The sequence below is a fragment of the Hylobates moloch genome, unplaced genomic scaffold, assembly GCF_009828535.3.
Source record: "Hylobates moloch isolate HMO894 unplaced genomic scaffold, HMol_V3 SCAFFOLD_17, whole genome shotgun sequence".
NCBI classification, from domain to species: Eukaryota; Metazoa; Chordata; class Mammalia; order Primates; family Hylobatidae; genus Hylobates; species Hylobates moloch.
Genome location: NW_026652292.1, coordinates 44,082,957 through 44,098,466, shown reverse-complemented (window position 1 = coordinate 44,098,466; position 15,510 = coordinate 44,082,957). Strand labels below are relative to the sequence as shown.

Here is a 15,510-nt window from a genome sequence, read left to right as displayed (position 1 = left end):
ATAATACTCTCAAGTATCCCTAAGGCTTTTTCTTTAACGGTGCCACAAATATTGGATTCTAATTTTATTTAAAACTATTATTATTTTTTGCTGCACACCTACAACCATCTGACGCTTGACAAAGTTGACAAAAACAAGCAATGGGGAAAGGACTCTCTATACAATAAATGATTCTGAGATGACTGGCTAGCCATATCCAGAAGATTGAAATTAGACTCCTTTCTTACACCATAGTTCCTATTTTTCATCCACATTTAAACAGGATGTCAGGATGCCCTTATAATCACATCTTTTCTAGAATCATGCTTTAGAAAATCATGTGTGGGCCCATCCAACTCAAGATGGATTAAAGACTTAAATGTAAAAAAAAAAAACTTTGGAAGGTAATCTCGGAAATATCATACTGGACAGAGGATCTGGCAAAGATTTCGTGATGAAGACAGCAAAAGCAATTGCAACAAAAACAAAAATTGACAAATGGGACCTAATTAAACTAAAGAGCTTCTGCACAGCGAAACATCACTAGAATGTTGTTCATCAACAGAACAAACAGACAACCTACAGAATGGGAGAAAAATTTTGCAAACTGCACATCTGACAAAGGTTTAATATCCAGAATATATAAAGAACTTAAAGAAATCAACAAGCAAAAAATGAACAAACCCATTAAAAGTAGGCAAAGAACATGAACACCTTTCAAAAGAAGACATACACGCATCCAACAAGCATATAAAAAATGCTCAACATCACTAATCATTAAAAATGCATATAAAACCACAATGTGATACCATCTCACACCAGTCAGAATGGCTATTATTAGAAAGTAAAAAAATATGAGATGCTGGTAAGGTTGCAGAGAAAAAGGAAAACTTATACACTGCTGGTGGAAATGTAAATGAGTTCAGCCATTGTGGAAAGCAGTTTGGTGATTTCTCAAAGAACTCAAAGCAAAATTACCATTTGACTCAGCAATTCCCTTGTTGAGTATATGCCAAAAGGAATATAAATCATTGTACCGTAAAGATACATACACACATATGTTCACCTTAGTATTATTCTCAATAGCAAAGGCATGGAGTCAACCTAAGTGCCCATTAACAGTAGATTGGATAAAGAAAATGTGATACATATACACCATGGAATACTACACAACCATAAAAAACAATGAGATCATGTCCTTTGCAGCAACTTGGATGGAGGTGGCAGCCGTTAGCCTAAGTGAACTAACATAGGAACAGAAAACCAAACACTGCATGTTCTCACTTATAAGTGGGAGCTAAACATTAAATATTAATATATATAAGCACAAAGAAGGGAAAACAGTCACTGAGGCATACTTGAGGGTGGAGGGAAGGAGGAAGGTGAGGATTGAAAAACTACCTATTGGATACTACGACTATTACCTGAGTGGTGAAATAGTCTGTACACCAATTCCCTGTAACATGCAATTTACCTGTATAACAAACCTGCATATGTACCCATGAACCTAAAATAAAACTTAAAAATATATATAGTAAATATTTTAAACTATAATAAGAAGCATTACACTATCACCTGTCCTATGTTACTTTCTTAAATGTCTTAGGTGCTTTTTCTATTGAGGTAAAATATACATATAAAATTTACCATCTTTACTACTTTTAAATGTATAGTTTGGTGGTAATTAATATACTATATGCTTATTTTTCCTATCACTCCCTTTTCTTGGTCTTCGGTAACCACAACTTTACACTCTATCTTGAGATCCATTTTTTTAGCTCTCACACGTGCATTAGAACATGCAATATTAGTATTTCTGTGCTTGGCTTATTTCAATTAACATAATGGCCTCCAGTTCCATCCATGTTGCAGCATATGACAGGATTTCATTTTTATGTCTGACTAATATCCTATTGTCCATATCTACCACATTTTCTTTCTCCATTCATCTGTTAATAGGCACTTAGGTTGATTCCATATTTGGCTATTGTGAATATGTTGCAATAAATATGAGAATGTCCTATGCCCCATGTTAACACATTCAAGATCACTATATTAACTTGTGCTGCCAGGTTAACTTATGCAGAGCATTGAGCACCAAGTAAAGCTTGCCTTTAATCCATCATTAAGTACTTCTAGAGACCAACCATTTATGGATGTTCCTAAACTACTTGCGATGGTATCATTGACTATAAAGGTGGTTTCTTGGCACAGGGGTTGGGGCTGTTGCTGTTCCTGTTTTCCCAATTCAGGGTAGACTTTGCTTGGTTATTTAAAAATTTAGAAGCAAGTACTTCACTATTTATAAGGATTTTCTCAATGCTGTGTAAATTGCAATAAAAAATAAATTGGTAACGAGAGAGGCTTAAAACCATAATTCTCATCATAATCCCTGCTTTTATATGTATGTGCCCATTAAAATGGATCAACATTTGAACTTATAAGGTGATTTTATATTAATAAAATATGGCTTTTATTTATTTCATTTGTACTTTACGTACTGAGGTTCCTTATCAAATTCGTAAACCATCATTGTAGCAGGATGTCTTACCCTTGGCACTACTGACATTTTGGAAAAGCTGTCTTTGTTGTTGGGGACTGTCCTGTGCATGGTAGGATGTTTAACAGCATCTCTGGGCTCCATCCACTAGATTCCAGTTTCAAACTTTTAGGTCCAGATATATTTCCAAATGTCCCCAGTGAGGCAAAATCATCTCTGACTGAAAAGCATCAGCTAAATTGTAGAATCACAGGACTTGCCACATTTTAGGAATTCCCAGAGAATATTCCCCTCTTGACAATTTTTTAATTCATAAGAAGCTGTTAAACAAAGAATATGGTAAAAGAGTATAGCAGACAAATTAATGTTTAATATTTATTGTGGGTGTTTTATTTAGGGTGTTTGAATCACTATGAGACTAAAAAAAGAATGTTGCAGAACTGTATTTCTAGACAACAAAAGATATTCATGATGTATTAAGTGAATAAATTAATTAACTCATATGATCATAGGAACAGAAAGCATAGTGTTTTGTAAAACATTTTGAAAAAAAAATTTAATCAAACTTGAAATTTCCTTTTGCTCTGATGTAATGCTTAAATAAATTCAAGTAAATTAACCAATGTCCTGTCTAAGAAAGCCTTCAAAGGGTATGCGAAAATGTTCACATCTGTGAGCTTTCATCTTTCATAATGAAAGCCAAAGGAAAACTGGAAAGAGGTAGGGTTTTTCTTTTTCCATTAGGAAAAAGAAGCCTTTATTGCTGATAGTTTAGCACAAATGACCAAAGCAATAACTCACCTTGGAAGCCTCAAAAATACTCTGATATATATATATATATATGTACATATATATATCTATATGTATATATATATATACACATATATATTGTGTGTGTGTATATATATATATATATATATATATATATATATAGTGAATCATCCTTGTATCCCAGTAACAAATCCCTCTTGGTCATTGCATGTAATCCTTTTAATGTGCTATTGAATTTAGTTTGCTAATATTTTGTTGAGGATTACATTACTTTCATAACTTATGTAACAAATTTATCATTTGCAATAGCCATATTTTAATGATATCCCAGTAAAGCTATTAAAATATTTTGTGACTAAAAATTTTAAAGATAGGCAGATTGAGTTTGAGTCTTAACTTTGTTGCCCATAAGTGGTGTGAGTTTGCATTAATTAAATTATATCCTTGCAGCTCAGTCCTCTCATTAATCAAAGCACCTACTACACTGCATTGCTGTGAGAATTAAAAGAGACAATGTGTGCAAAGCTTTTAGCCCAGTGCCCCGTACTTAAGAAATGCTCCCCAAATGATGATCACTATTATAGCTGTTATTATCTCACGACCCTTTCCATTTTTATTATCACCTTAGCAATGTCTGTGCTACTATCTGCAGGATTTGTGAATAGGAGGAATCTACGTTATGCATAAAAGCTTATCTTCCGTTCTTGCTACAACAAAATACAACATCATCATCATCATCATCAATAACAACAACAACAAAACCAGCCTTCTGTGACTTATGGTGTCTCACACTTCCCACTATTAGAAAGATTTGTAAGATTTATCTCTGAAACTCTGGTCCACTTATTTTAGGCAGGTAGCATATAAGCAGGGAAGAAACACTATCCTAGGATGAGCATTCATACCATATTCACCACCCCCAGTTGAGCTTCTGTGTTTATTCAAACTCAAGGACCCTAACTCTGCATATCCTATCTGGACTTCATTATCTCTCCATTTTCTCTTGCCTGGGATGTTTTTCTGGTCAGTGAAGTCTGAGAGTAACTAAAATTCAGATGATGAGTCCACATTTACAAGTTTTTGATTCACTTTTGAATTGACAAAGAACTTTTAAAAATGTAACGGTCCTCCCCATGAAGTGTAATCATAAGTTAAACAACACAAAAATTCAAATTAAATGGTTTCTTTTTTATATTAATCTCCAGGAGCTACAATTTGAAATTTTCTAAAAATACTCTATGCAAATAGAAGTACAGCTGTGTCTTCTTAGGGGGAAAACCTCTCAGGATAGTAGTCTACTGCACACACTACTCTGCACCTTGCTTATTTTCTTTAACAATGCATCATGACAAATCTGCACATTGTGCACGTGTACCCTAAAACCTAAAGTATAATAAAAAAAATGCATCATGAATTTGCTTCTGTATTAATAAACAATAAGCTATCTTTAAAAATTTACTACAGTTGTGTGGAAATGCCATAATTTATTTTCTAATCATCCTTTTGTGGGCATTTGTGTTGTTTTCCATTTTATTTTTTCAAATGAAAGAGCTCTGAATATACTGTAGTACTTCATGTATGCAGCATATGTACTGTACTACAGTATACTGTATAAGTGTGTATATACATACACACCCTGATATATTTACATATACATTTACATGTATATATATGCATAACCTCTCTCCCTCTCTCTGGGAGTTCAGTACCATGTTGACTAGCAGGGCCAAGAGTGAGCACTCTTGCCTTCTTCCAGATCTTAGAGGAAAAGCTTTAATTTTTCTGTATTTATTGAGAGGATAGTGTGGTTTTTATTTTATTAATATGTTGTATCACATTGATTGATTTGTATATGTTGTTGATTGTTGCATATCCATCTTAGCATCCCAGTAATAAATCCCACTTGGTCATGGTGTGTGATTGTTTTGACGTGCTGTTGAATTTCATTTGCTAGTATTTTATTGAGAATGTTTGCATCTAATTCCATCAGGGATATTTGCCTGTAGTATTCATTTACTGTATTGTCTGTCTGGCTTTGGAATTAGAGTGATGCTGGCCTCATGAAATGACTTTGGCAGTTTTCCCTATTCTATTTTGTGGTACAGTTTAAGAAAGGTTAGTATTAGTTCTTCTCTGAATATTTGGTAGACCTCACCCATGAAACCATCTGGCCCTGGGCTTTTCTTTGTTGGAAAGTTTTTGACTACTGATTCACTCTCCTTGTTTGTTATTGGTTTGTTCAGATTTCTATTTGTTATTGACACAGTTTGGGTAGGTTGTATGTTTTTTAGAAATGTATCCATTTCCACCTGTCCATCTAGATTATCCAATTTGTTGACATATAATTATTCATAATAGTTTATTAAAATCTCACAAAATTTTGATGCCTTGTTTCTGCCAACTGGTAAACATGATTTGGGGCTAGGAAGCCTGGAAATGAAATGTCATCACTTTTGTAATGTTTTCTTTTTTCTCTCTCCACTCTATCAGAATCACTACCACAGCTGCATGTATGATGGATCTTCGAAGATATCCACTGGATGAGCAGAACTGCACCCTGGAGATTGAAAGTTGTGAGTTACTTGGACAGGGGAATGAAAAAGAGGGATTCTTCCTTGACCCAATTAAATTCAACTTCTCACTGAGTTAATTAGCACCAGGATTTTTTAGCTGCGCTTGTCTGATAAGTTTTCAAACGGGTTTATATTGGTGGCTCAGGGGTCATTTCAATGAAGTTATCATTTTGAACAATTAGGGAAAGTTCACTTATTTTATCTCATCAATTTATAAACTCATACTTTCTCCTTCTCAGAGTGTAGTTTCTCCCAAAGTCTTCCAATATCCAAACTGCATTAAAAAGAAAGGAAAGATATTTTAATATGAAAAGAGTTTGTGAGATTGTTTTGGGTTCTATCATCTGTTGACCTAAACTACTGTAAATTATCTTTTAGAAAATCATTATGTTGGTGTCTTGTGTGAATATTGTCTTTCCTCATGAAAAGAAAAAGATGATAAATTGCACTCATGGGGCTTATGCTTTGCGCCAAACAATCGTTTTTAAGTCTAGTAACTAATTTTCGTTTGTCTTCTTGGGCTGCTTTTTCACTGATTTTTTTTTTTTTTTTGAGACGGAGTCTCACTCTGTCGCCCAGGCTGGAGTGCAGTGGCGCCATCTCCGCTCACCGCAATCTCCGCCTCCCGGGTTCACACCATTCTCCTGCCTCAGCCTCCGGAGTGGCTGGGACTACAGGCCCCCACCACCACGCCCGGCTAATTTTTTGTATTTTTAGTAGAGACGGGGTTTCATCGTGTTAGCCAGGATGGCGCTTTCTTAACAATTCAAATATTTTAGTCATGAAGATTTAGTCTGATTGACTATCTTTTTGTGATTATTTCTCAGCCATCAGCCTGTAGGTATTTGAGACCATTAATTGTGAATACCAAAGCTAAGCCATTTCTTGGTTTTCAGAGGTGCAAAAAAGTGCAGTAGCTAATCAGACCATTACTATAGTACCACTTAATGTAATGTTAGAAATTGACAGATGTTTATTTAGATCATCTAAAATACTTTCTAGATCTAAACATTTTCTTAATGTTTAGTTAATGTTTTTAATGTTTTCCTTTACTTTCTTAGTAAAGGAAAATGGGAAAATTCTAGTTGATTCTATAGTATTGTGGAAGAATAAATGTGCTTCCCAGTGTCTCATTACTGAGCAATTACATTAACCTTCCAGTTCCCACTGTATGTATAGAAATAGATGAAGGTGTAAATGTAGATATAATTACAAGTTTAAACATAGACATTGACCTACTACCACTAAAACCTAGAATGAACAAGAAAATTCATGAATAATTCTCTAATCAATATTCTAATTTTAAATTTCATTATATAAAGAACTTACTAAGTATTGAAAGGTGTTTATATATAAAGTATTGATGGTAACTTTTGGTTCAGATATCAAAAATGACCCATTCAAATCATAGGAATGAACTATGTAAACCCAATCATATACTAAAGCTAATAACATTTTATAAATAAGGCAGAACATTAGTTCGACAAGTAAATCACGACTTTTGGAACCGATATAGAAAGAGAAGGATAACTCATGGATTGCCCATACATATTAGTTGGTTGTTACCCTTGACCACTCTTCCATTGACTTTGTGATTTTTTTACCTTGGCTTCTGCTTGAGAATATTGACATACAGCAACCTCTTCAAATTGCAAGACTTTATGAATTGTATCATTTGCTTAAAGGAGTAATGAATTTTGACAAATACTTGAAATTGATTCTGTGTTGTAAATTGTAAGTTCTAAAATTATCAACACTTTCTCCCAAAATGCATATTTTATTTATGATGGATACTGGGTTTTTCTATTAAAGGTTGATATTTTTATTTCCTTAATCATATTTTAAAAAGATGGCTTTACGTCCATTTAATATAACATATAATGATCAAAACTATAAATGAAGCAGAAATTAAATGTAACTTTTGTGGGGAAGGGATGAGGGAAGCCCAGGCACCCAGATAGCCCAAAGTAATCATCAAATATGATGTCAGATAATAGATGGTGACCCAGGCATATGACAATCATTGAGGCAGTTGAGCAAGATGCAACTAGTTGTCTAGACATATAGATGAACACAGTAACTGAGACTCTAAAATAAGCTAATATGTACAAATTTGAAAAGATGGTAATTATCATCAAAGTGATCCAGCAGCTGGTCACAGAACTACAATTCCTAGATACTTACCTAAAACAAAGCAAAACTCTTGACTGTAAGAATTTGGATAATGAGAAATCTACAGAGGCAGGAACTTAGGAGAAAGATTTGCATGACTAAAGCTGGGTATTATATAACACCTTTGTGACATAAGTATTTGTAACAACACTTGAGAGATGATATACTTGAGGCTCAAAGAAGTAAAATAACTTACCCAGAGTCACAGGGCAAAAAAAGTAATGGAGTAAGAATTCAAGCCCAAGTGTTCTTCTCTTCATCATCGAATCCTGAATCACAGGTGAGTAACGGAGCATAGCATCAATAATTAGAAGTATAGGTTGGTCACGGTGGCTCATGCCTGTAATTCCAGCACTTTGGAAGGCCAAGAAGGGTGGATCACCTGAGGTCAGGAGTTCGAGACCAGCCTGACAAATATGGTGAAACCCATCTCTACTAAAAATACAAAAATTAGCCGGGTGGTGACATGCATCTGTAGTACCAGCTACTCAGGAGGCTGAGACAGGAGAATTGCTTGAACCTGGGGGGCAGAAGTTGCAGTGAGCTGAGATCATTCCACCGCACTCCAGCCTGTGTGACAGAGTGAGACTCCATTTCAAAACAACAACAACAACAATAATAATAATAATAATTAGAAGTATAGCATTAACTGGAAACACTCTTGGCTAGGCTGGAAATGCTGACTCAACCAAAGACTGGTCTGTATTTCCTAAACTATCCCTGATAAAGTTCAGTATAGATCCCAGAAGCTGAATTTCGCTTTTAGATCAAGGGTCAAACAATTGCAGCTACAGAGAGAAGGTAGCTTGTGGATGCAGAAAACCAGGCAGGCCTTGATTCTATTGATGTTACCTTTAAAAAGAGAAGATTCTGATGACAGCATAATTTAACTTCAATATTTTACTTAAAATGAATCCCTTCTTAACAATAGATAAACCAATGTAGAGTTCCTAAATGTTAAGAAGAATAATTTTAAGCAGTGAATTAGCATATGCCAATGTGGAGTTTCAATGAGCTTTGCTTGTTTCTACCTAAGTACATAATCAATATGTTACTAAGTTTTAATAAATACTGAATAGATTATTCATCTATTTTTTAACTTTTCACAAAGAAATGTGTTATTTTCTGAAGCAGCTCTTTCTGACTTGACAGTGTATCAAGACTATACTGAGCCTTAAAGTGATTACAAATGAGAGGCTCTAGTGTCAGTTGGGAAATAAGAATGGTAAAGTAGACATCCCACTGATGTAAGATTGAACCAATCATACGTCTGTGACCAACAGAGTGGAAACTTTGCCTGCATTACCAAATCCACTAGTTCGTATGCTCTCCCATCACAATCTCAAGGCTGGCAAAATGTTTTCCTTGGTTGGGTCCTTTGAGACAAATTAAAGATGTTTTGTTTACTTGATGTCATCTAATCAAGTAAAATTGAAAAAGCCGTAAAGGCTTGTTAAATTGAAAGTTTGCTTGAACTTGGAGCAGATTAATAGCTCTGTAGCCCTGGGGTGCTATAAAAGGAGTTAATGGCATATACAAAAATCAATCAAGGAATTTAGTCTAAAGCGTATTTGGAATGTGAAATCAATAGCAGTATCATGTGAGGGTTTGATAGCCACAAGCATCATGGAGATATGGAAAGAGCTTGCAGTAATAATGATGAAGGAATCAGGTAGTGCAGATTAAAAAAGATCTGGACCCTAATCTCATCCACTCATTTACAGTAGATGTTGTCATCTCACCACACCAAAATAATAATAATAAGAGAAAAAGCCATTTCGGGCCTGAAATCTCTCATTTTCATTCATCTTCTTTAAACTTCCTTCTTCTTCACCACCATTCCGAATTAGTTCTCTGTATTTCACAGGAAGATGTGTTTCTAGTTCTTTCTTAGGCTGGCCCTGCTCGCTGTGCTTAGAATTCCATCTCCTTCTTCCTCCTCTGGAAATTGATTATCTCTAGTCCACACACACACCTCACCCCTGAGCTCTCAGATCCTCAATCCTGCCCTGTCTACCTCTTTTCTCACAGCCTGTAAACAAGCTGAAAATGCTTCTCATCTTAAGACACCTCCACTCTATCCCCACATTTCCCTGAAGATTTTTCCCTAATCTATCTTTCTTTTTCTCCAAAGTACTTGAAAGGATAATCTATATCTGTTGTCTATTGCCTCAACTTCCTTTCTACCCACTGCAATCTGGTACCTGCCTACCCACCTCCCGCCTCTGCTAAAACTGTTCTCAGAAAGGTCACAAAGGACCTCTTTACATTCAATCTTATGCTGTGGCTCTCAAATTTATATCTCCAACCGAGATCTCTTCTGAGCCCCAGACAGATTGATGTACTAGCACTCTTCTTGGCGTGTCTGTTTTGATATTTCAAAGGCATCTTGAGTTTAATTTGCTCAAAACTTTATTCTTGATTTTCCCCTTTCAACTGAATTTCTTCCTCAGTTACTTTAATCTCACTATCCGACCATAATCCTGGGATTAATTGTTAACAGCTCCATTTCTCTCAAACTCCGCTGATCCGTTCTATTGCAAGTACCATCTATTCTACTTGCAAAATATTTATCAGGCCAGTCCATTTCTCCCCCACTCTATTGCCACCAGTCTTTTCCAAACTATCATTACTTTTTACCTGGACCATTGTAGCTGCCTTTTACAGTCCTCTTGCTTTCACTTTTGACTCCCTCTAACCCAATTTCTGCCCAGCAGCAACAGTGATCTTTGCAAGATGTAAATTGGATCATATTATTTCTCTGCTTTAAAATATTCAGGCCAGTTGCGGTGGCTCACGCCTGTAACCCCAACACTTTGGGAGGCCAGGGCAGGCAGATCACAAGGTCAGGAGTTCAAGACCAGCCTGGCCAGCATGGTGAAACCCCGTTTCTACTAAAGATACAAAAATTAGCAGGGTGTGGTGGCACACGCCTATAATCCCAGCTACTCAGGAGGCTGAGGCAGGGGAATCACTTGAACTTGGCATGCAGAGGTTGCAGTGAGCTGAGATGGCGCCATTGCACTCCAGCCTGAGGGATAGCCTGAGACTCTACCTAAAAAAAAAAAAAAAAAAAAAATCAAAGATTTCCCACTACACTGGTAAAACTGTCCACTTCTTAACTTGATCTTCAAGCTCTTGTGTGACTTGACCTTCCTCATTATCTTCCTCATTATCTTGAATCCCATCTGTCACCATTTTCCTCTTGCTTACTGTATACATTACTCCAGCACAATAGACTTTGTTTCTGGCAGACCATGTTTTCTCTTATCCCATCATCATAACTTTCTCGTTTCTTCTGGCTGAAATGCTTTTCCCCACCATAGTTCTGGCTTCCTCTTCTCATCCTTCAGTCCTCACCTCACATGCCACCTTCGATAGGAGGCTTTCTTGAGACTCCTCCAATCTAAGTTAGGAACCAGTAGTTATTCTCTTTCAAAATTCTTTTTTAGTTTCCCATTGCTATTGTCTGAAAGTTTGTATCCCTCAAAAATTCATATGTTGAAACCTAACCCCCAATATAATGGTATTAAGAAATGTAGCTTTTGGAGGTGATTAGATCACGAGGGCAGAGTCCTCACGAATGGGAAAACGGTAGTCCCCACTTATTTACAGTTTTGCTTTTTGTCTGAAAATATTAAATGGAAAATTCCAGAAATAAACTTTCATCAGTTTTAAATTATACCCTTGATTGTAGCATGATGAAATCTCCCACGATCCTGCTCTGTCCTGGCTGGGACCTAAATCATCCCTTTATCCAGTGTATCCACATGTATATGCTGTCTATACTTCCTACCCATTAATCATTGACACCATCTGCTCCTGACATCAAGGCTTGATGATCCAGGATCACCCAAAGCAGATGATGCTCCCTTTGACATATCTTCAGAAGATCAATGGTAACCAAAAGCTATGTCACTATGCCTACGTCATTCACCTCATTTTATCTCATCATGCAGGCATTGTATCATCTCACATTATAAGAAGAAGGGTGAGGACAGTACAATAAGATATTTTGAGTGAGAGAGATCACATTCATGTAACTTTTATTACATTATATTTTTATAACTGTTCTATTTCAGTATTATTGTTAATCTCATACTGTGCCTAATTTACAAATTAAACTTTATCATAAATATGTACATATAGAAAAAACATAGTATATGTAGGGTTTGATACTATTTGCAATTTCATGTATCTACTGAGGGTCTTGGAATATGTCTCCTGAAGATAAGGAAAAACTACTACAGTGCTCTTATAAAAGAAGCCCTGAGATCTACCTTGCCCCTTCCACCATATAAGGACACAGCTAGAAGGTACCTTTTATGAACCAGAAAGTGGGCCCTCACCAGACACTAAAATCTGCCAATATGTTGATCTTAGACTTCCCAGCCTATAGAACCATGGAAAATAAATGCTGTTCGTAAATTACCCAGTTTATGGCATTTTGTCATAGCAATCCAAATTAACTGAGACATCTATATCATAGTAGCATTTGTTTCCATGCTTGTTGTTTCTTCCCCCCATAGATTATAAACTTCCTATGAGGGAAAGGATCATTGTTTTGCTCACCATTCAATCATTAAACCTAGTCTAGTACCTGGAAATAAATATTTGTGTAGTGAATGTATGCTAAATTTCTTGGCTTCAAACTTTTCAAGTCACTTGACTTTTAGAATATAAGTCTAGTTTAATTTTTTCAGATGAGATTTAAGGGGGATTTTTTTACTTGCAATAAAATATCTTTTCATTTATACATTTATTTATATACTTTATACAGTCTTTCATTTGTATAATTTTATATTCATGTTTTAAGACCATCTCAGCTGGGCACAATGGCATGGGCCTGTAGTCCCAACTATATGGGAAGCTGAGCTGGGAGGATCACTTGACTCCAGGAGTTTGAGTCCAGCCTGGGCAACATAGTGAAACCCTATCGCTTAAAAGAAAAAAAAAATAAAAGAGTAGGATCTCTTAAAAGAAAAAAAAAAAACTATTTCAAAAATTATAAAAGTGTTACCAACAGCCAGGTAAGGAAAGATCTGACATTTAAATTACTTTAGGAATTTTGAAGGGTGGTAAGTGTAATGAAACTATGAATTTTTTTGTTGTTGTTTCATCATAAGGCATTAACTATGTTCTTCCTACTTACACTATGACCAAGTTTTCAGACAAAGCTAACACTTAGTGACACATGGTTACTTTTATACTGGTTTCTTGTTTTAAAAAATGGTTTGCTAGCTTTTAACCTAGGCCTTGTCGTATGTATTTAATTTAATGAACTATCCAATTAATCTATCTAACTCTCAGAAGATTGTCATTGCCTCAATATAAATATCTTGATAGTAACAACATGTACACAGAATGTAAAGCAATAGTCATATTTAATTATTTCCAAAATAAAATTATTTTCTTGTCTACAAAAATAGCATGTGATAAGAAATATCTGAGTCAAATGGTATTTCTAGTTCTAGATCCCTGAGGAATTGCCACACTGACTTCCACAATGGTTGAACTAGTTTACAGTCCCACCAACAGTGTCAAAGTTTTCCTATTTCTTCACATCCTCTCCAGCACCTATTGTTTCCTGACTTTTTAATGATCGTCATTCTAACTGGTGTGAGATGGTATCTCATTGTGGTTTTGATTTGCATTTTTCTGATAGCCAGTGATGATTAGCATTTTTTCATGTGTCTTTTGGCTGCATAAATGTCTTCTTTTGAGAAGCATCAGTTCATATCCTTTGCCCACTTTTTGATGGGGTTGTTTGTTTTTTTCTTGTAAATTTGTTTGAGTTCATTGTAGATTCTGGATATCAGCCCCTTGTCAGATGAGTAGGTTGCAAAAATTTTCTCCCATTCTGTAGGTTGCCTGTTCACTCTGATGGTAGTTTCTTTTGCTGTGCAGAAGCTCTTTAGTTTAATTAGATCTCATTTGTCAATTCTGGATTTTGTTGCCATTGCTTTTGGTGTTCTAGACATGAAGTCCTTGCCCATGCCTATGTCCTGAGTGGTACTGCCTAGGTTTTCTTCTAGGGTTTTATAAATCATGCTGCTATAAAGACACATGCACACGTATGTTTATTGCGGCACTATTCACAATAGCAAAGACTTGGAACCAACCCAAATGTCCCACAATGATAGACTGGATTAAGAAAATATGGCACGTATACACCATGGAATACTATGCAGCCATAAAAAATGATGAGTTCATGTCCTTTGTAGGGACATGGATGAAACTGGAAACCATCATTCTCAGCAAACTATCGCAAGGATGAAAACCAACCCCACATGTTCTCACTCATAGGTGAGAACTGAACACTGAGAACACATGGACACAGGAAGGGGAACATCACACTCCGGGGACCGTTGTGGGGTGGGGGGAGGGGAAGGGATAGCATTAGGAGATATAGCTAATGTTAAATGATGAGTTACTGGGTGCAGCACACCAACATGGCACATGTATACATATGTAACTAACCTGCACGTTGTGCACATGTACCCTAAAAGCATTAAAAAAAAAAAAAATCTGTCCACCTAGTGTTATAAAATGGCCTAGCTTAGATATGGAAAATGTTCTGAGAAAATGAGAGGTTTGCAGAATTGAAATATTAAGTTTTATTTAAGTAAAGCGCTACATTAACAACTGGAAATAAAATTTTTAAAGTATAGTTTTCAGACATAAAACATGAGTAGTTCTATAAAAGTCTGCCCTTGAATGGTCACATCTGGAGAATTATGTCCAGTTCTTAATGCCATTTTAAGGTAATTTCATTCAGAAAGAGGAAACCAAGATATCTGTAAGAAAAATATAAGGAGGCATAGCAGACATTCTGAATGTTTTAACGTGCTATCATATAGCAGATGAAACTATGATCAGAGTTGCCCAGTGTGTTATTCATAGTTCTTCAGAGAAATAGAGCCAGTAGGCTAAACATATCCTATTGGCTATAGAATAAAATATATAATGTATAACATAAAATATATAATTTAATATAAAATACAGCCAATCAAGCCAGTAGGACATGTATAGCATATACATATATATGGAATATATAGCATATATAAAGAATATAGAGAATATATATTTACATATTTTTAGAAATATATACATTTAGAAATATGTATATATATTTAGAATAGAAGCCTTTCCATTCTAAATGGCTACCAATACTATTCCCTCTCTCTCTCTCGCTCTCTGTCTCTCTATATATCCCACATATATACATATAAATATTAGTATATGATATATATAAAATCTATATATATATCTCTTATCTCCCTATATAGATATCATACATGTGATACATGGCTGTCAATACCACTACATATATAATAGTATATATTATATACCAACACATGTATATAGATATATATATACAGAGAGAGAGAGAAAGATAGATAAAGTACAGATATGTATCTATATATAGAGAGTGAGTAAGAAATAAGAAAGAGAGAGAAAGACAGATTTATTATAAGGAATTGGCTCACGCAGTTATGGAGGCTGACAATCTCA

General features: G+C 35.4%; 1 protein-coding gene across 5 annotated transcripts in view; it reads left to right on the top strand.

Moving 5' to 3' along the window:
- GABRB1 (gamma-aminobutyric acid type A receptor subunit beta1) overlaps positions 1-15,510 on the top strand; it is a 439,350-nt gene that overhangs the window by 320,547 nt on the left and 103,293 nt on the right. For all 5 annotated transcript variants that reach the window (XM_058430096.1, XM_058430097.1, XM_032135434.2 and 2 more), the window contains one exon: positions 5,741-5,823. In XM_058430096.1, coding sequence (XP_058286079.1) covers positions 5,741-5,823 — 83 coding nt within the window. The remainder of the gene's footprint in view (positions 1-5,740; positions 5,824-15,510) is intronic.